At 37.4% G+C, this 22,245-nt stretch overlaps 2 protein-coding genes across 2 annotated transcripts in view; both read right to left on the bottom strand.

Annotated features, from left to right (window-relative positions):
* Positions 1 to 2,929: 2,929 nt before the first annotated feature.
* The window catches only part of LOC140760198 (uncharacterized), a 40,420-nt gene continuing 21,104 nt past the window's right edge, over positions 2,930 to 22,245 (bottom strand). Inside the window, exons 11-15 of the mRNA XM_073097049.1 lie at positions 20,688 to 20,759; positions 20,468 to 20,584; positions 18,570 to 18,719; positions 5,323 to 5,423; positions 2,930 to 3,580 (exon numbers count right to left, since the gene is read on the bottom strand). Coding sequence (XP_072953150.1) covers positions 3,253 to 3,580; positions 5,323 to 5,423; positions 18,570 to 18,719; positions 20,468 to 20,584; positions 20,688 to 20,759 — 768 coding nt within the window. The 3' untranslated portion in view covers positions 2,930 to 3,252. The remainder of the gene's footprint in view (positions 3,581 to 5,322; positions 5,424 to 18,569; positions 18,720 to 20,467; positions 20,585 to 20,687; positions 20,760 to 22,245) is intronic.
* Positions 8,530 to 11,891, bottom strand: LOC140760332 (uncharacterized). Its single transcript, XM_073097254.1, has one exon. It carries the CDS (start codon positions 11,333 to 11,335, stop codon positions 8,750 to 8,752), a length of 2,586 nt encoding a protein of 861 aa, XP_072953355.1. The 5' UTR covers positions 11,336 to 11,891; the 3' UTR covers positions 8,530 to 8,749.

Here is a 22,245-nt window from a genome sequence, read left to right as displayed (position 1 = left end):
TTTCTGTTCCTCCCTTTGCTAGAATTTTTTTAAACAATATAGAGAGTATTGTACAAGCTGTGCTGATCATCGATGTGATAGGTATACTAAAAAAATGTAAAACGGCATAGAGTACAAAATTCTCGTTAATTTTCACTATAGTAGAACGGGCAGACTGAACAGGTAGGCCAAATAGAAGGGCTAAATGGGCTAGCCAAACGAGCGGGTTGAATGGGCGGGACAAATAGGCGGGCTTTCAAGCCAGGCCGGGCGGGCAAAGGGCTGGGCTGTGCCGTTCATTTGTAGTTCGGGCTCGGGTTGAGCTGGTCATAGGCGAGCTAGGCCGTTTAATCAAGTCTACTCTTAGAGCTAAAGTTAGTAGATCTAGATTTTTGTGAAGACTGTCAGCAAAATGAGCTTCATAAGGAAGTGGCAAGCACCACAATCATGAAAGTTAGAGTTGGTCTATACAGATGCTTTTGGACCAACTAGGGTATGCTCACTTGTTATTTCTTCCTTTTTGTTACTTTCATTAGTGATGCTACTAGAAAATTATGGGTTTATTTTTTGAAAAATAAATCTGACATATTTGATGTCTCTAAGAAGTAGAAAAACTTTGGTTGAGAATAAAATAGGTATAAAGCTAAAGTATTTGAGATTGAACAATGGCAGAGAGTACTGCAGTAATGAATTGAAGAATACTGTGCTACCAAAAGAATCAAATGAGAGAGGACTATTCTAGGGACACCATACTAAAATGATGTAGCTGAGCATATAAGTACACCGTAATAGAGCGTGCCAGGAGCATAAGGCTGCATGCTAGTTTGCCGAAGCAGTTTTCAGTAGATACAATGACTATCGATGTGTGCATAATCAACAGAGGACTCTCAATCCTAGTGGATGGAGCATTATTGGAAGAGATATGGACTGGTAATGAGGTAAATCCATTATACCTTAGAACTTTGGGTTGTATATCATATATTCATATTAATTTTGAGAATAGGAATAAGCTGGATATCAAGTTTAAAAATACTTCTTCATTGGGTATCGGCAACATGACTTTGTGTATCGCTTTTGGGATAAAGAAAAAAGAAAACCATGAGAAGAAAAAAGTATAATATTTAATGAAAGTGTGATGTACAAAGATAAATCTAAAAAAGAATAAGACAACAAAGAATATGTAGAGTTTGAGGAGATAACTGAATAAGGTAGAATAATAACCAAAACTTGAAAAACTCATTGCTCCTAGGAGAGCTACCAGAACTGTCAAACCTCCTAGTCAGTATTCTCCTTCTCTATATTATTTATTATTAACTAGCATTGGTGAGCCAAACTATTCTGAAGAAGCTTTGCAGGTTGATTGTAACACATATTAGAATGTAGTTATAATGGAGGGAAGGACTCATTGATGGCAAATCAGATGTGATTTGGTACATCTACTTGTAGGACAGAAGGCTCTTCACAACAAACGGGTTTATAGGTTGAACAACGAATATGATGGCACTAAGAGGTATAAGCCAAATTGGTGATAAAAAGATTACGAACAAACGATCTAGTTTAGGACAATAATGTGTGGAATTGACACATGCGCTTGGACGAGTGAGTTTGTAGTGACTTATAAAAAAGAGTTAGACTTTTGAAACTGATGGATAATTGAAAAAGAAATTGAGCAGAAGAATCAATTAAGAGTAGTAGATTAGACTCGGAGTAATTGATATTAGGTTCATTGTTAAGGAGGAAATTGTTGAGTATCACATATGAGAGTTTAGTACTATATTAGAAAGAGAAGAAAAAGTGAAAGATTTTCATATATACTCTTAGGCCTTCATCTAATAACTTAAGTTTTTAGACTGAGTTGAGTTCTAAGATTTGCATCAAACCCTATTTCAGGACTCCCCTATCTCCCAACCTGGTCCGCATAAAAGCGAGGAGAGTTGACAGTCAGTGTATATGAAACAGCTTGAGGGCACACGTCTATTAATAATGATCTTGATATCACAAGAGCTTCCTTGACTGAGGAGGTGTCAAGGATGGGCACATCGGGGTAGGTACAAATGTAGATACCAAGACCACCCACATGACTTTCATGCCAAGAGGCATCAACCTAGCAGAGGGGGGAGATAGAGCTTGAGGTGTCTCTGTGGGGGAAGAGGGTGGCAAGTTAGCAAGGATTGCAAGCCCTCACTCAAAAGTGATATTAGAGGTGTCCGGTGGGAAAAGTTTTGCAAGGATTCGAAGCTCTCGCTCAAAGTGATATTTGTAGCATCTCTAACATTCTCTCCATGGGTTCGGCAGCAATTTGTATTCCCCCCAGATGATAGGAAAAGCTTGGTCGAGTTGGTCAGAGGAGAGAGAGAGAGAGAGAGAGAGAGAGAGAGAGAGAGAGAGAGAGCTGAAGGAGCTAATTCAATCTCACCGGGCTGGGAGGAAGCTGGCAACATTTGATTCGCAGGAGGACTAGCAAACTAAACTGCACGAGCAAGGGGGCAGTTTAGAAGCAATGTCACAAAGTAAAAAGTTCAAAATATCACTTTGAATTTTAGCCAAACCACAGAGAGTGCAACCAAGTAAACTCTGTTCATGCTTGGCTTGAAATTAGTTTCGAACTTAACTCAAAGCAACAAGTTTGAATTAATAACATTCAATTGGAGAAAGTACTTTAAGATTTTAACCAAACCATCGTAAAGTTCCCACTTCTCTAATAATAATAATAAGGAAAAAGAAAGAAGATAACATCAATGTGATAGTTCTCAAATAGTTAAAAACTCATCAATAAGTTTTCACTCGTCTCAAATAATAATAATAATAATAATAATAATAATAAGATAACACAATATAATGCGACGGAAGACTTGAGACAGCCTTTATAAACTTGCAAGATCCATCGGAAACAGGTTTAATGAGATAGGATTGGCCTTTTAAACTGACAAAATCACATTAAAAAGACATCTAGCTAAAGGTTCTGCTTAAAAGGTAAACCTGTATGCAGATCACAAGATACAACCGTACACAAATCATTCTTATACATATGACGGGACTAATCAACAGAACAAGGGAGTGTGCTATGCACAGATCATTCTGAGAGCTATTAATGAACAATTGCAGGCATCTCTCTCTGGGTTCAACATGGGAGTAAGCACACGTCTATATACATTGAAGAAGGTCGATATCACTGCACTGAAAATCTGAGTAACAGGAAAACCATTTTTATTTACATATATCATTAAGGAAATTTAAATGATTCCATCAAAAGTGAATATGCAGGTGATTGCATCACAACACTTCGTCTTCTTGTTGATAGAGCCCTGAGTCGGTCTCGATGGGAAGGGATGGTGGTGTCCCAGGTGGAATTAAAGCAGCACCGTTCTCTCCTGCACAGATGCACAAAGCCTCGGCGTCTCTTATGGAGCGATCAAGATCTATGTGGCCGCTAAGTTCATTGATGAACTTCAGGAGGGTGTCAAAGTCCATCTGCTCACCCATGATTCGCTTGCGGTATCTTTTCAAGATTGCAACACACATGTACAAGTGGAAGTGCTCTGATAGATAATGTGTCCATAATACTTCCCACAACCGCATTATCTGCTCATATTCAAACTCCCTGAATAACACAGGAGACAGCAAATTCAATCAGGTGTGATATACACACGCAAGAAACAAAGTATAGGCACAGTTAAGACTATAATTTAAGACAAAGACCCTATAGAAAAATTTAGGGATGAGATTAACAACTAGTACCAGAAATGTGTCACATACTTACTATAAACTTAGATAGACCGGAATCCTTGGACAATCGGGCTTTTACTTTGCAACATTAGTGGTAAATACAACATATTCCTCTAACCGAGACTGCTGAACATCATTACATCTGATTGCCCTGACCATCTACCACTGGAGAACAATTCAACTTCTCCTTTTCTTTTTCTTTTTTCTATACATGTCTTAGAGTTCATATAAGTGTATAACAACATAAAACAACACTGAATTAGCAGAACCTATTTAAAAATTTTGGTGTACATAGATTTCTTTATCTACCAATCATACAACAACAATGACTTCAGCAGTACCTAACTTCACATTAATTAGGCTTTGACAAACTACTGTCCAAAATTGAAACCTAGAGAGTTCACAGTGGATGTGAATTCCTTGCATAAAGCAAGGTGCCTTCATTAAAGTGGAGCGATGGAAGAGCTTATGTAATTTGGAGCCACTTCTTTTCCCTAATTTAGAAACATATAGGTAATTTACAGTGTAGACCACTTTCCTACAAAATTCAAACCGTCCTCTATTCTTCAAGAACTAGCATATTAGCATGTTAGCTCAAAGAGCAGAACTGATATCAGCACCTGTCATCTCATTTACACATTGGACAAACCTTATATTAATTGGACAAGCACATAAATCACAACCCTAATTTAGGAAAGAGGTAAAGCATAGATTTTCAATGAAATGTTAAACTTCATGACTATACTCAGGACTTTCTTTTTACCATTATTCTGACAGAGCACATACATCCACGATATCTATTTATTCACTTATTGTGTTATGGATACTTCACCAAGTCCTTCAATAACAAGTCAGCATACTATAAAGGTCTACATTATTTCTGGTTAAGCAAATTCTGGTATCATTAAGAAAACTATTGTCAACTTCTTCTCTGTGGTTTAAAACATAACAAATCTGATGGACGCTGACAATGGTAGATTTATTTAATGAATGCATTTGATGGGTGTCAAAATAGTCAATTATTTAAAGAAATGAGGTGAGATTGAAATATCAGAGTTAAGATCACAGGATAACCAGACAGATTTAATTACAGCAGTTTTTAGTTATTAGCATAAAAGCGTCAATTTTAGAAAATTGTTCCAAAAAACGACTCCATTTTCTATTTGCATCACAAGTTGCCTTGTTGGTAACTTCTGTGACCTTATCAGGTACAGCTTAATATTTAATTATGTCCACTAAATTATTAGTTCTAAAATTCCCATCTGTAAGCCGAATGTAGAGAAGGTCAATGAAGAGAGTTGAAAGAGATGATAAACAGAAGAAAAAAGAACTATTGTAGTTGCAGTCTAGTCCAATAGATAATTCGAACAGAAAAATGACAACCAAAATAGAAGAATGGAAACTTACTTTTGCAAGAGAATTCAAAGAAAAAATATCAATAAAACAGAATGCCCCAGATACATTATCCATCTGGTAAGTATTAGACGGGGCTAAACACGAACTGGAGATAATACAAATAGTTTATCACAAACTACTCTTCAATGAAACAGAAAGGAACGCAAAAGAGATTAGTATATACTATGTCGCATGGCACTTTTTGAGCTGTATCAGGATTACCTTTTGAACTGTATCAGGATCCAGCGAAAACAAAAGAAGTAATTTAAACAATCAGCCTGCTTAAAGTAGTTATGCAGCGGACCATCAAGAAGCTCCACCAGCTGAAGAAATTAGAAAACAATAAAATAGTTGCTCAAAAAACAGACTGTGCTAGAATAAATCTTAAGAGAACTTCATGCATTGAGTTGTCGTATGAGAAAATTTTTGAATGAGGACAATTAGTTCATTCCAAATTGAGGGACTGAATTTACTAATGGACAAGTCAAAGGAAAATACAGCATAAATTACCCATCATGGATACAATATCCCACGGAATGAATTAAGAATTAGCTTAGTATAAGAGTATATACAAAAGAGGAACATTTCTTAAGGGCATAATGGAAAATGTTCCCTTGTAAAAGTTATCAACAATAATATTCAAATCCACCAAAACAATAAAAAAAAGTTAAAATTGTCAACAATGAGTCATATGCCAAGTAAGCAGGGTCATTTGCATTTTGTTTTTCAATTGACAATAATGGGCTTTTGGTGTGCACCACATATATAAATTATGTATACTCTATTATAGCAAAATATACATCGACTATAGAAAATATATGCACCTAGTTTTTAAAAGTCAAATTTTGCCAAATAATTGCAATTAAATTGCAAAAGCCCCAAAGTGAGCATGACAAACAGTTACCCTTTTCAGAAAACTAGCCTGCAAAAGTTTAACAGCCCTCTGGTCAGATAATGTCATGCAGTTGGAATAGTTACAATGCAATAATTTTTGATATGTAAGGGTCAGTTGGCATCAAGGATTCCATCTAAAGATACTATATTGACTGCCTCTATTGCAAGTCCATAACATCCCTTCTTGTTCATTATTTAGAACAAACCATATCTGAAGATGTCATACCCAACAATTTATCAATAGTCTAAAAGTCCATAAAACTAGTTGACACTGTGGACATCCTTCTATGGCATCCTTATTTAAAGCTATTAAAATGATGAATTGGTTAACAAGCATAATAGCAACTTATTCATAGACAAAAAAGAATGTATCAGAATCATGGACCATAGATGGCACAAATTTGACATATTTTCAATAAAAATTTAAGATATTTAGAAATGTTTGAGTCTTTAGCATGTCAATCTTTAGTTTTTGGTTTAAATATATATATATTAAAACCTACATTATAGTGTTTTAACTTTAGATTATTTATTATAAATAACTTATTCTATTAAAGAAAAAGTAATAGTCAAATATAAATATTATTCAACACATAATATGATTGAATATATTCACAATTCGAACGACAGTCGTGTCCGTTATCTTGACTGCTTGCTGACTCTATCCTTGCCACTACCACCTCAAATTTTCCACCACCTCTATGTTCCCAGCTAATAAATAAGAAAAATAAAAAAGAATACATGGAAGAGTTTGAGTGCATCCATAGTCGATGCGACCCACAATGGTCTGAATTTCAAAAATGTAGCGCCTTCCTCTCGGGTCCTCGTGGCGATATCCAAGCCAATGTCAATGCCTTAAGGCCAAGTATCATGGAGAAGATAGTGGAGGACACACTACTTATGGAAGAGAAGCACCGCAAGTTAAGGTTGCACTAGTGAGCACCGTGGATTGAAAGGAACACGCGCCAAGCCGACTGCCCGAGGGCAACCGACGAGAATATCACAACTGATTGGAGGACACTGATGATTGTAGTGTGACCGAGAGCTCCCCTAAAGCTCTCTAATGACATGAAGCATCTACTTAGACCCCTTGGACGGACTCTCACACTTGTTTTAGTGGAGGAGCGATGCTCCAAGGAGCAATACTTTCGTTGTGATGAGAAGTACAAGTCCAAATATCACCGCTCGTAACCAAGAGGCACCGTCTTGCTTTTCGATGGTCTCATGGATGAAGGAGATGATTTAGCTATTGTGGAATGTTTGAGGAAGAGTCAGGACAATTATTGGTAGGAGAGGTGAAGAAGGAGAAGAAAGAAGAGATGACAACCATAGCTTTGCTGATACGTTTCCATCAAGAATGTATCGAGAGTTCAATCAATATAGAGTTCAATTCTGGAAATTATGTATTGTTAGGCTAGGGCAAGCCGCAGAATATGAAATCAGTGGCTGCAAGAACAACAGATACAACCAGGATTCCTAACAGCACCATACTTAGGTTTACGGTCACAATTATCAGGTGCGGATAATTTCATAAATTTGTTTCAAAAGCGTCGTTCTCATAATGGAGACATTATCTCTACTATTGATTGGTGCAGCCCAAGCAGAAAGATCACAGCTTGACTAGTGAGAGCTCACCAAAAAGTGACGCATGTACATTTTGACCCTCTTTTCCTTTATCGCAGCCAGAATACAAGGCCAAAGTAGTCTCTTCAGTTATCTCTCTCCCTCTCTCCCTTCCGCCTCAATCCACCATATTTGTCGTGAAACCTGTTTTGAGTAATGATGTGCCAATGTTACACTTCGACCCTCTGTCTTTTATTCCTACACCACTTTTGACCTATTTCTTCCATCATCATCGAAGAATGAATGGCTTCATGTTACGATCCTTCCTCGGCTATAGGCTCTGATACCAGATTGTTACGATCCTTCCTCGGCTATAGGCTCTGATACCAGATTGATACGAACCCTCTTTTGGTGCTATGGCTCTGATTCAAGATTTATACGATCTTGCACGGAACTTTGAGATCAGATCCCGAAATATCCTGCCGTTGGATCGCTGTGAAATTTTGATATGTTGTAGGCCCGGAAAAGAGCTTTCCAACGGATCTAGTTTCAGGCGAATCGGAGATGGGGATCTCGAAATATCGTTCGTTTAGTGGACGAACGTCAGGATACTCTGTTTTGGATTCCGTGGATGAAGGCACGAAATCCTAGGTAATGGTGGATTGTGGAGGGCCGGTGTTGATGGGGTGGCACCGGTGTAAAAGTGATGGTGGAAGGGTTATGGATGATGGAAAGGTTAGGGATAGCGATGGATAAATTGGAAGAAGGGGGAGAAGAGGGCCACTCCTAAGGGACTAGGGTGATTGGCCTGTCGAGGGAGATTAGAAGCGGCGTCGCCGGGGAGATTGAGGGAACGGGAGCGAAGAAGATGAAGGAGGCAAGGCAAACTCAATTCTCAATAATCAATAATAATTTTGGTTGCCCTACACATACTTTTATAGGCTAACCAACAACTCAATCTTATCCTAAAACACAATCTTATCCTAAAACACAATCTTATCCTAAAACTCAATCTTATCCTAAAACTCAATCCAAACTCGAGACGACGTCGGTGAAGTCCGAATCGTATCAATCCACCACGCTTCCGCAACCTTGTCCTCAAGGTTTGAAATTTGGGAAGCGATCCATGATGTCTGCCTCTAGCTCCCATGTAGACTCGTCAGTAGGTTTGCCCAACCACTCAATCAGCACTTCAGTCCCCAATCAGCACTTCAGTCCCTAATCTGGATCCTTGGCGTCTTCTCCTACGACTTAGGACTCGAACCGGCTCATTGGAGCCATCTTCCTCCATTGGTTCGGGTAAGGTCGAACCCACTACATGGTTAGGCCCGATCTGGGCCTTCAATGCCGAGACATGGAAGACGGGATGTATCCTGGTTCCTTCAGGTAGGTCCAATCGGTAAGCTATTGGACCGATTCGTTGTAGCACTCGGTACGGACCATAGTACTTATATCCCAACTTTTGGTTCAAAATTGGCCTCAATGTGGATTGTCGATACGGTTGAGCTCGAACGAACACCAATTGATCCACCTCAAATTCTCGCTCACGTCTGCCTTTGTCATGCGTTTGCTTCATGCGGTTTTGTGCTGTGGCTAGGTGAGTCTTGAGCCGTCTCAATGTTTCATCTCGATCAGCAAGCTCCAAGTCAAGCTCAGTCCTATCCGTCGCCGCGAGTCTATCGTAGGCACGCAAGACAGGGGGAGTGCGCCCATAAACCGCCTCAAATGGGGTCATGCCAATGCTTGAGTGATGAGCGGTATTGTATGACCACTCAGCCCAGGGAAGAAATTTGACCCAATCCTTTGGTCGATCCGCCACAAAGCATCGCAAGTATTGCTCTAGTCCACGATTCACCACCTCGGTTTGGCCATCCGTCTCGGGGTGATAAGCTGAACTAAGATTGATTTGAGTCCCTTGCAATCTGAAGAACTCGGACCAAAACTCACTTATGAAGATGCGATCCCGGTCTGACACGATCGTCCTAGGCATCCCATGCAAGCGTGCCACTTCCCGAACAAAAATTTCAGCAACCCTTTTTGCTGAAAACGGGTGAGACAATGTTATGAAATGTGCGTACTTGCTCAGTCTATCCACCACAACAAACACCACCGATTGTCCTCGAACCTCCGGCAGCCCCTCAATGAAGTCCATGGAGATATCCTCCCAAATACGCTCTGGTATAGGTAGTGGTTGCAGCAGCCCGCTAGGCTTGAGTGCCTCCGATTTGACTCGTTGGCAGATTTGACATTCACGCACATACTTCTTCACGTCCGTCTTCATCCCAGTCCAAGTACAGTTTTGGGCCAGCCGCTTGTAAGTACGTAATACCCCTTCATGACCTGCTATAGGAGTATCATGGAAGTGTGCCATCAATAGCCTCCGTAGCTCTTCGTTTCGGGGTACCTTGATTCGCCCGTGCTCTAGTACTAACCCATTGCGCTCCTCGTGCTCGGGGTTGCTTGAGGGGTTCGCTCTCAACTCCTCCATGAGTCGGACCAGATCACTATCCTCTGCACTGGCTCTTCGTAGATCTGAAAAGAAAGGAAAAGTGGGTGCCGAGAAAGAAGCGAGCCCCCTTTCTTTTGGAAGTTCAAGCAGCGGTTTACTTCCATCCAACAACACTCTCTGATCATCTCTCCAAAAAGTCAATGTGAGGCTTGTAAAATCAAAGGTCACGGGCCCCAAGCTCCGAAGCCATTGGGTCCCTAAAACAATATCGGCACCTTGCAAGGCCAATGGATAAAGATCCAATGTGAAAGTTTGGCCTTGCACCTTCAATTCTGCACCTCCACAAATAGAATCTGCTCGCAAGGTGGTGCCATCTCCAATCGTCACATCGAACCCTTCCGTGGGTTCCGACTCGAGCCCAATCTTCCTAAGGAGCCTCATGTCAATGAAGTTGTGGGTGGACCCGGTGTCAATCAAGATTCTCACTGTGGTTTTCTTGATTACACCGTTCACCCGCAAGGTCTTTGGCGCGGCTGTCCCCGAATAGGCGTCGAGGGAGATTTCGGCCTTCGTGTCCTCCATGTGTTGTTGCTCCTCAACTTCTTCTCCTCGATGTCCAGCCACATCTGCACCTTCAGCTGCCATGGGTGGAAGATCGTGGCCTTCTCCTTTGAGTGGTAGCTTGGCAGGGAGCTGCAACGTCATCGCTGGTGATGAAGCTGTCGTGGTCGACTGTCGATTGACCGAGGAGAATGGTAGAAGATCGCTGGAGGCCATATGCGATTTCTTCTTAGTTGCCGACTCACTATGGTTGCAAAGGGAGCTAGTGAAAGGCGGCCCAAGTGTCGAAATTCGCGATTTCGGATCATCTCCTTCACCACTGATGAGGATTCCTGATGAGGGATATCCAGCGACCAGGTGTGGGGTAGCCAGCACTTCGCGGTTTGTCGACGAGGTCTCCGGTGCATGGGAAGATGTGGAGGTTCCGAGGGCTGCTACAATGGTTGCAGATCTCATTGTAGTTGGTGGCAGTTCGTTGCGGCTGACCATAGGTCGAGGTGTAGAATCTCGCTCTTGCTGGATAGCCGAACTTTCCCCTATTTTTGTGATGAACGGGGAGGCCGTGGAGGATGTTGGGTATGTTGTGGAGGGTTCCCCATGCTGTCTTGTGATTGCCTTTCTTGTTGAAAAAGGTTTCGTCCATGCCCGTATTTCCTGCATCATCTCCATCATTATTTGCTTGTTGATGGCAATCTGTTTGGAAATAGACCCCAACATGGATAGAACGCTAGGTTCTTCCGTATTCCTATTAGATCGAGTGATCGTCATTGGAAGCGCTTGTCCGAGGAACGGTGGCTCTGATACCAGCTTGTTACGATCCTTCCTCGGCTATAGGCTCTGATACCAGATTGTTACGATCCTTCCTCGGCTATAGGCTCTGATACCAGATTGATACGAACCCTCTTTTGGTGCTATGGCTCTGATTCAAGATTTATACGATCTTGCACGGAACTTTGAGATCAGATCCCGAAATATCCTGCCGTTGGATCGCTGTGAAATTTTGATATGTTGTAGGCCCGGAAAAGAGCTTTCCAACGGATCTAGTTTCAGGCGAATCGGAGATGGGGATCTCGAAATATCGTTCGTTTAGTGGACGAACGTCAGGATACTCTGTTTTGGATTCCGTGGATGAAGGCACGAAATCCTAGGTAATGGTGGATTGTGGAGGGCCGGTGTTGATGGGGTGGCACCGGTGTAAAAGTGATGGTGGAAGGGTTATGGATGATGGAAAGGTTAGGGATAGCGATGGATAAATTGGAAGAAGGGGGAGAAGAGGGCCACTCCTAAGGGACTAGGGTGATTGGCCTGTCGAGGGAGATTAGAAGCGGCGTCGCCGGGGAGATTGAGGGAACGGGAGCGAAGAAGATGAAGGAGGCAAGGCAAACTCAATTCTCAATAATCAATAATAATTTTGGTTGCCCTACACATACTTTTATAGGCTAACCAACAACTCAATCTTATCCTAAAACACAATCTTATCCTAAAACACAATCTTATCCTAAAACTCAATCTTATCCTAAAACTCAATCTTATCCTAAAACTCAATCCAAACTCGAGACGACGTCGGTGAAGTCCGAATCGTATCACTTCATGTCTTCAATGGTTGATTATAATATTTTATCTCGTAGATCCTCAAAGATCAAACAAATGAGATATCCTATATTCCTCTACTTGAGCAGTCTTTGAGTAAAAAAGAAGTCCAATTATTATTTAGTCAACTTTATTCATTTGCATTAATTGATTAATTTCCAATTGAATTATGTATTCATTATTGTATATATTTTGAATTCAATAAATTTATTAAAATTCATTGTAATCCGTGATGCACCCACATATGTGGCATGCAGTACCTCTAAGTCTGCTACTGCAAACACACTGACGTATTGGATGAACTAAGTGAAGCTTTAACATTATAGTAGGCGGATTGGTAAGGAAACCTAAGAAAATGTCTCAATCTTTCAGGTTTTAAAGTCATCATAGATCTCACATGCCAGCTCCTACACACTCTTGTCCCAGGGCCCTACTTTGCTGTTCTCTACGTTGCATGCAGAACATGAATTTGTCTCTATCTATTGAGTGGAAACATTAGACATGGGCTCAATCAGTGGGTGGGCTGCAGATGTACTTTGATTTTGGGGCTTGGGCCCAATCATTTGATTAATTTTGTGGGCAGTGGGCCAGCCTACGTATTGGGCTTTATTTTAGCCCAATTAGAGGATTACAAGGTTATTGTTAAATTCTAGAAATACTATTAAAGTGTGAAATTATTTATAGAAAAACGTGAAGATTATATATACTTGTATCTGGATTAGGGATTTGAGCTATCCCACATGGACCTTAGGTGAGTGAATTCACTCACGTATTTATCGTCTCATATTTTGTACTACGATTCCATTATATTATTTTCGTACAAAATTATAATTTATAAAATGTTAATCTTCGTACATTGCTATTCTTCATGCAAAATAGAAAATATATTGATCATGAATAGCTAGCAAAAAATTGGTTGAGTAGGTACGGACTTTGAGAACAATCTCTTAGGCTAGGATATTTTTTATGTATCTTCCTATGGTGACTTAAGTCTACCTTGAATTTTAGGAAATAAACCTATTTCTGATCAACCTATGATCTATTTAGGCAACTTTAGCAGGGTTAGAGAACAGTCTCAGGCTAGATTAAAAATATTCTTGAGGTGATCCTAGTCTTTGTTACTGAAAAAAAATAAGGTACGTTTATTATATAGTGACACCTCATAGGGACCTTAATCGGATCAAATATAAGGAAAAGACTCGAGCGCTATCTCGGTGTGAACTTTAGTTGATATGGATATATGGGCATAGTCCCAAAATAAAATACATGCTATTTAGTGAGATTGAGAAATTTCATATAATGAAATTGAGCATGCTATCAGCTTGTTAATTGCCTTATTATTAGTTGTGCTTTATTATTCTCATTATGAGCATGCTAGTTTTTGCTATTAATTGTTGAGTTTTAGTTTTTATATCATGTTGTATAAATTTTGAATTTACTAGCTTTTGGGTGGATTCATCCACTAAACTAATGTTGTTAGCTCATTAAACTTTTCGAATGCTGATCAACGCAACGAATGAACGTGGTGCACCGGGACTCATTTGCCTTAACTTAGAATTTTAGCCTTTCTACTTTCAATTATAGTAGTGGTTTTCATTTTAAATTTTATAAAACTATTTGTTGCCTTAGTTTTATTTAGAAAACTTTAGTTGTATAACTTGAATATCTTTGTTTCTTTAGGAGTTCTTGAATTGGAGTTATTAAATTAATTTTGAGTTCTTCATATTGTGCATGTTTTTATACCAATTTTGAACCAATTTGAAATGAATTTGATATATTAATTTTGAATTTTTAAAATTTAGGGGAATAATTGGGGAAAATCTAGTTTTCCCTTTGATTCTTATATTTAAAAAGTATTTTCCATAGATCTAGTATCAATATGCTAGATCTACGTCGAAAGACCTTTATAAATGATTGATCTAGCCAAATTGTGCTAGATCTATTATTTATACACCTCAAATAGTTTTTGAAGTGTAAAAAACTTAGAGAATGAAAGAAAAAGATACCTTTAAATAGGATTTGAAGAAGAAATCTTGAATTCTTCCTTAGTTCCTCCCTTTCTCCTCTCTTTTACCGTCTCTTACTTTCTCTCACTTCCACTTCTTTTCTTAGTAAAATGGCTGCCAAACAAAGAGCCTAAAGGTCTCTTTGACTAACCCTTAACAGATTATTCAATTCCGGGCATCATCTAACCCATGTCGACGAGCACAGATCGACACAAGGCCATAATGATTTGGCATGCACCTGTGCCGAATGTTGATACCTCATCAACAAAGGGGGTGCCGACAAGCATAGCCATCCCTGGTAAAAGTGTCATTGTTATTTACCATATTGGATATGATACGTGTCAGACTCCAAGGATATCATTGATTTTTCTTTTAAAGTATCCAATTTTTATAATGAAAGTAATATTATGAATATGGCTTGGATATGCTTAGGCTACTTTGTGAATCTGATTAGTGATTAGTTCCAAATACAACTGCCGTCTCTTTCTGGTTAGGTTTAGAAGGCTCTACTTTTTAAAAATAGACATATTTGCTATTTTAGGAGGCACAATTCATGAACTTGAATGAGGTCCAAACCAGTGATGGCCGTGCCAGTGGCACGTGCCGTGCCGTGCCATTATCGGCACGGCACGCCCCTTATAATATTTTTAATAAATTTTTTAGGATATTTAGAGATATTTTTGGGTCTTTGGTATGCCAATCTTTGATTTTTTTGTCTAAATATATGTATTAAAATTTAAAATCTACAATACAATGTTTTATCTTTAGACTATTTTTGTAAATAACCTATTTTATTAAAGATAAAACAACAGTTGAATATAAATATTATTCAACACATAATATGATTGAATACATTAATTAAAATTAATATTAGTGATTAAACACTCCATAATATAATTAAACACATAATAACATTTAATACATAATTGATAATAGTTCAATAATTAAAACTAATATCTAATTGAATGTAGAATGACGAGGAGGATCAAAGACTTCATTTGCTAGCATAAGAATAACATGGGAATGTTGCATTAAATACTGTCAATATTCTTCAAAACTTATCCACTGATAATATTGCTCGTTATAACGTCTCACAGTCTTCATAGAAATAAGACTTTTGTAATTCTTCGATGATATGATATGGATATTGAATATACACGGGAACGATTGGCACAAGCACACCATAAGCATATACAGATTGTGGATATGGAGTATAATAAGGATGTTGTGGCTCTGGTGGGTGTGATTGATATGATGGTAATGATAATAAACTCATATCATCCTGTGGGTGCACATCTCCTGATGTCCTGCTACCTATAGACTCAAATCCTTCCCTCATTTGACTATAATCATATTGAGCTTGAGATAGTCCCTTTTATTTCTTGTCTCTGATAAATTTAGCTTTGTGGTTGTCTAGGTTTAGTAAATGAATTGTCATTCTAATTTTAAAAAATGATAAATAAGTTGTCATTTCAAAAATGACAAATAATAAAAGTTAATTAATGGAAATAAGAAAAAGTTAAAAAAATGGGTTCTTCTATATGTCATATCATGTCTGTTAAGAAAATAAGTAAAGTTGATTTAATAAAAATTGATGAAAATAGAAAAATCTTAAAAAAAAAGTCTCTACATTGGCACATGATCGACACGAGGCTGTGTCGGACGGCATGTGGCTGTGCCAGACCAGCACGGATCGACACGGCACGGCTCGGCACGGGGGTGTGCTAGTGGCACACCCCGTGCCAAGTGCCGTGCCTCTACTGGCACAGCAGGTGCCGATTGGCACGCATGCCATGTCGATCCGTGCCGATCTAGCACGAGGGCATGCCGTGCTGATCCGTGCCGGTCTGGCACGGCCACGTGCCGGTAATGTGTCAATGTAGAGACTTTTGTTTTAAAATTTTTCTATTTCCATCAATCTTTATCAAATCAACTTTACTTATTTTCTTAACATGATATGACATGTAGAATTCATTTTTTAAACTTTTTCTTATTTTCATCAATTAACTTTTGTCATTTGTCATTTTTGAAATGACAACTTATTTGTCATTTTTAAAAATTGGAATGACAATTCATATGCTAGACCTAGACAACCACAAAGCTGAATTTATCAAAGACAAGAAAGGAAAGGGACCATCTCAAGCTCAATATGATTATAGTCAGATGAGAGAATGACTTGAGTCTATAGGTAGCAGGATATCAGAAGAGGTGCACCCACGTGATGATATAAGTTCATCATCATAACCATCATATCAATCACACCCACGAGAGCCACAACACCCTTATTATACTCTATATTCACAATCTGCATATGATTATGGCATGCCTGTACCTGTGCCGGTCGTTCCCGTGTATATTCAATATCCATATCATATCATCGAAGAATTACAAAATTCTTATTTCTATGAAGACTATGTGAGATGTTATAACGAGCAATATTATCAGTAGATAAGTTTTGAAGAATATCGACAGTATTTAACGCAACATTTCCATGTTATTCTTGTGCTAGCAAATGAACTTTTTGATCCTCGTCATTCTACGTTCAAGTAGATATTAGTTTTAATTATTGAACTATTATCAATTATTTATTGAATATTATTATGTGTTTAATTATATTATGGAGTATTCAATCATATTATGGAGTGTTTAATTATTAATATTAATGAATGTATTCAATCATATTATGCGTTGAATAATATTTATATTCAACTGTTGTTTTATCTTTAATAAAATAGGTTATTTACAAAAAATCAAAGATTGACATACCAAAGACCCAAAAACATTATAGGGGGCGTGCCGCTGGCACCGGGGGGGGGATGCTCGATGGTGGCACGGGCCATCACTGGTCCAAACCAAGGATTGTCATGTTGATACTCTATTGGCACACCCACTAACACGCCTCTAATATATTTTCATGATTTTTATATAAGTTTTTAGTTTGAATGTATGTATTAAAGCCTACATTAGTCATTTATCCTTAAATGACCTATTTTGTTAAAGATATAGCAATACTTAAGTGGAAACATGATTCAACACATAATATGATTGAATACATTCATTAATTGATAATAATTAAGTAATTACGAACCAAAACTAGAGTAAATAAGTAGTTGAGGTAATTTTCCTAATTTTTTTGAATTAAATGAATTTCCTATTTTATGAGTGAATTTTTGGGGATTTCTTTATTTTACTATGTTCAACTCCATGTTTTTTCTAATTGTAGAGTACATTCAATGTACATAAATGGCTATAGGATTTATCATTTGTACAACGTAAATTAGTTTTTAAAGTGTAAAGCAAAGGAAATACTTAAGAGAATAAAAGAAAATTTTACCTTTTGATGAGATTTGAAGAAGAAATCTTAAATCCCTCCTAGATCTCCTCTATTTCTCCTCTCTTTCTTTCTCTTACTTCTACTTTCTTATTGGGAAAGTGGTTGCCACAGAGTCCTCTTAGACTTGCTTTAATGGGTCTTGACTCTTGAGGAGCACCCACTGTGTGAAGCACAGTACTCTACTCTAGCTGGTCGGCACAGAATGGCATGGCCCGGCACACCTTAATCCAAACTCCAAATTAAGATTTCAAGCCACAATAGCTACTTCCATGATTTAGAGATCAAATTATTTTGTTTATCTTACATCTCAATATCTAATCGTATAGATAATATATTGAACCATTCTCTCATTAACAATTGGTATTTTAATGAATAAATTAGACCCATGTGATAAGTTCACATATATATACTATTGTATGTTACACCACAATATTTTCTTAATAAGATTCATGCTTAAGGGTACTATTTTATATATGTGGAAATGTGTATATTACATTAACATATACAAATATCAAATACACATATCCACTACATATATTCAGTGTATACTATCTTATTTTCCAAATCTACCATATAGCACATCTGTGCTCTGTGTGTGGCGATGCTTCACAGAAACAAACAGACTGAAGCATTCCATTATTAAATAGTAACCTAATTATCAGAATAACCTTTATTTGATATATGCACCCTGTTGAACTGCATCTTAATTAGTTGCCCTCAAAATATGTGCACTCTTACATCAGAAGGTTACATAAATATATTCCCCAGAATCTGCAGTAGTGGGAACCTTGTGCAATAAAACACCCTTTTTCTAATTAATGAACTAGGCAAACCAACTTGTTATTTGGATCCGAAAGAACTGATGCAATAAAAAGCCAGGCCATGTACACGTCGTGCCTACTTATCTGGATATGCATGAGCAAATTCTCTTTTGACAATTCATTGAGATAGATAAAAGAATGAGGGATAATCAACTAAAAGAAATAGGAAATGACTGGTGGTAGTATTACTATTTTTATACCCTGAATATCAGAAGAATAAGTGCCAGCATTGAAGAGCACAAAGAAGGTACCTTAGTTAATGCTAAAAGTTGAGAATGCATGCCACTTTGATCACGATTAAAGTTGGGTCCTAGACGTTCCATCAATTCAACAAAGCACCAGAATGACTCAGATTCATCTTCCATAACAAATAATATCGGTGATAAAAGATCACTCATACCCTGAAAAATTACATGTCCAAATGTTAGTACTATATCAATTACAATCAACATAACAAATAATATCAGTGATAAAAGATCACTCATACCGTGAAAACTACACGTGCTAGAATGTTAGCACTATATCAATTACAATCAAATATATTATTATTGAAAAATTATCAAGAATCTTAGATAAAAAAATATATCATGATTAACCATCTAACTACCACCACTTTCAATTTATCAAAATTCATAGAATAGGTGATGCAGGTTAGTTCCATAAAAGTGAAAGAAATAGGAATTTAACAAAAGAGAAATAAAATATGAAACAGATAATGAAAAAAGCACAAAAGACTAGTCAAAGAACTTCAAAGATGTAGGAACATCTCGATTCAGAAGAACATGCCATACAAATATGCATCACGAAGTTAGAGAATAACACACACACACACAGACATATACAGGTGTCTGTTAAATTCCAAAAGGAAGAAGGAACTCTGAGGTTAGGCCTAAAATCAAGGTCTCCCTACCTCTTCTATTGCATTTCCTCTACCAAAATATGTATAAAAATATAGTTGCAGTACAAACTTTACATGAATACATTGGGAAAAATTATTCTTTTCTAGTCACTTGCTGCATCTCAGGATCATAAAAAGCTTATTCCAAGGTGCATAGAGAAACTGATCTTAATTTTTCTTCACCTCAAGTGAGCTTTTATGAATCTGAAGGCTAATTAATGTAATGGCTACAGAAGTGTTTAGACTTTTCCAACGTTCTAACTTAAAGATTGTAGTCTAGCCACATATATGCATAACACACCATTAAGAAGCAAGAGAAAATGTATGTTTTGATATCCAAACTCCAAATTTTCAGATATGGATTCCTTAATTGACATCAAGACTTGCACCATGCAACATGGTGGCACATATTTAGGGTCGTAAAACAACCAATCCAATATCCGCTGTTAATTCCAACAACCAAGAAATGGTTTTGAGACCTTTTGGAATTCTTATATGTGACAAACCTATAGTATTGATACCTCTGCTACAATACAACTTAGAAGATCCCTAAAGCACCAACAACTATGACATTAGAATCGCTAGTTTGTATTAATATTTTTTTACCAATTTTAACTCCTAAATACTAGGAACAAGAGAACACTCACACAAAACCACATAAACCCTTATGTGAAACTAAAACCCTGATTTTAGCTTGTTCTTCATCACTCCTACTCAAATATTCTTATACAGTAATGTCAAAAAGGAAAATATAATAAGATGATTAATCTTTAAAAGGAAATAGATGATAGAAGTCTCGTCAGAAAAATCAAAGAAACAAGAGCTTCACCATTCTAGGGCCATGAAGTTATGCATCACATGCAAGATTGAAATAGCATACATAACTCCACAACCAGAAGAAAAGCAATACAAACCAAAAAACTATGCAGGTCCAGTTACCATCATATTGAATGGAGTGATCTAGCTAAATGAGAATGTAAAAAAAAAGGTATTCTAACGACACGCCTAGAATAGAGAAAGAAATTATGCTACTACGACAAATCGCATAATTAGAAAGCTTATATACAACTAATCACTAGATTTGTAAAGGTTGTTAGTCATTACTCAGCATTCAGCAAGGACCACAAAAGAAAAATTAAAAAGGAGACTTAGGAGGGAGAATATAAAATTTGAAGATTGTGCATATGATTCAGGAAACAGAACAGATCTCTTTTAGCTTATGCAGAATTACTCCAAGAAGTTTCCATATACCTGACAGTAACCAAGGTCAAAATTGTAGAATGAATAAGTCAAGAGTATGTCACGTAGAACTGCAACATTTGGATTATCATCTCCTTCATAATAGGAAAATGATCTGTCTGTTCTCACCTTGAAAAATGATCAACATAAACTAATAGGTCAATTATAAACTGGTGAAGCAAAATGCTTTAGAGTTCAAATTTCAAACAGAAATAAGCAACTACCTACTCACCACATCTTTGTCAATGAGACCTTTCCTCTCTCTAAACTTTGTAAATTTTTTAGCCTGTGTTACCGAGATACTCTGCACATGTACCAAAAGTACAAAGAAAATGAACAAGAAAAGTAAATAAATGTATTATTTGTAAAGAAACAAAAAAAATTAGCATCATTATTAATTTTGAAGCTTGCTTCAGAACCCAAGTAATATATCTTCTTATTGGTAAAATCTAATAAATATAAGATATAAGTGCCAAGCAAGAAACTATGCTGATGCAACAAAGTGAACACCCAAAAATGAACCATGAGATAAGCTCAGTAGTTTTAGTACTTATAGGCAACCTAATATATAAAGCAAGAAGAATCATGACACCTAATGCGAGGAATTAAATATGTTAAGCATATATTTGTTCCTGTAGGTTCCAGCACAAAAAATTGCATGATGTGCTACAGTAAATTATAGGAGATAGCTCAATTGTACATAATGGGAGATAGTTCTTAACTGTCAACAAACACAGGTGAAGAGAGCATACTCTTTGTTGCTGGCACAATTGAAGAAAGAGGAGCATCAAGATTTTTCAAAGCTTAAATGCCCAAACCATATTAAAAAGAAGAGGATGATACAATTTATGGCTGGTTTAGGTCAGCCCAGTTATATCAAAGACGAATCCAACCCAAAAATTAAGATTTACAACCTTAATAGTTAATACCAAGTCAGGCCACCCATATGGAGTTCTATCCAAGCCCAAAGGCCCTGTGAAATTCTATCCAAGCCCAAATAGGATCAAGTAATGTTGCTCTTCTTCCTAGAGTTCAAGGAGGAAAATGACTTACCAGTTACCATCTCTCTCTTCATACCTGTCTCTCCTCTTTGATCTCCCTATTTGTTATGTGCAGCTGAGACAACCTATGCTGGGCAGCATAACCCATGCCACTTGGCATGCACTATACTGGAATCTTGCATATATCCAGCAGATTATAAATCCTTGTTTGTTCCTTTGACCTTTTGTGAATTAACATGTTACAGAATTACAAACTTCTACAAAAATCTTTCATTCTTTTTTGCATTTTAAGGGACTGGGGTCTGGAGTTGCCATGGGTTATTTATTCTTCCATTGTATAATATTAGTACCAAGAATGTGAGTCACAAACCAATAAACTGATGATATTGCATAGTATTGATAGTCTGCAGTATCAAAAAATCAACCAGTATTTAATAATATCGTAGCATGACAAATAGGTAGTGATAATGTTTGCATTGAGAAGCCAAGTCAATTTGCAATAACTGGTTAGGAAACCACTTAGGCACTTACTATGCCAATAGAATAGGAAAGATCATTCTTTAGTAGATAAACCAATGTAAATCAATCACTGCAAATAAAATGTAATCCAACATGATCCATGCTTCATAATGACTAGGAATAATACTTTGCTAGAATTCATCTTTTTGACCCACCATGACAATGGGCAAGGGTCATAAAATGACACTCAAAAAATACAAGACAAGGTATAGCAGTTTCAGAAATATTAAGGTATAGCAATGTAAAGTGCAGCAACAAATCACCATCATA

This window comes from Typha angustifolia, chromosome 5, assembly GCF_048772165.1.
Source record: "Typha angustifolia cultivar Huaian chromosome 5, ASM4877216v1, whole genome shotgun sequence".
NCBI lineage: Eukaryota > Viridiplantae > Streptophyta > Magnoliopsida > Poales > Typhaceae > Typha > Typha angustifolia.
This window is presented reverse-complemented; position numbering and strand designations above follow the sequence as displayed.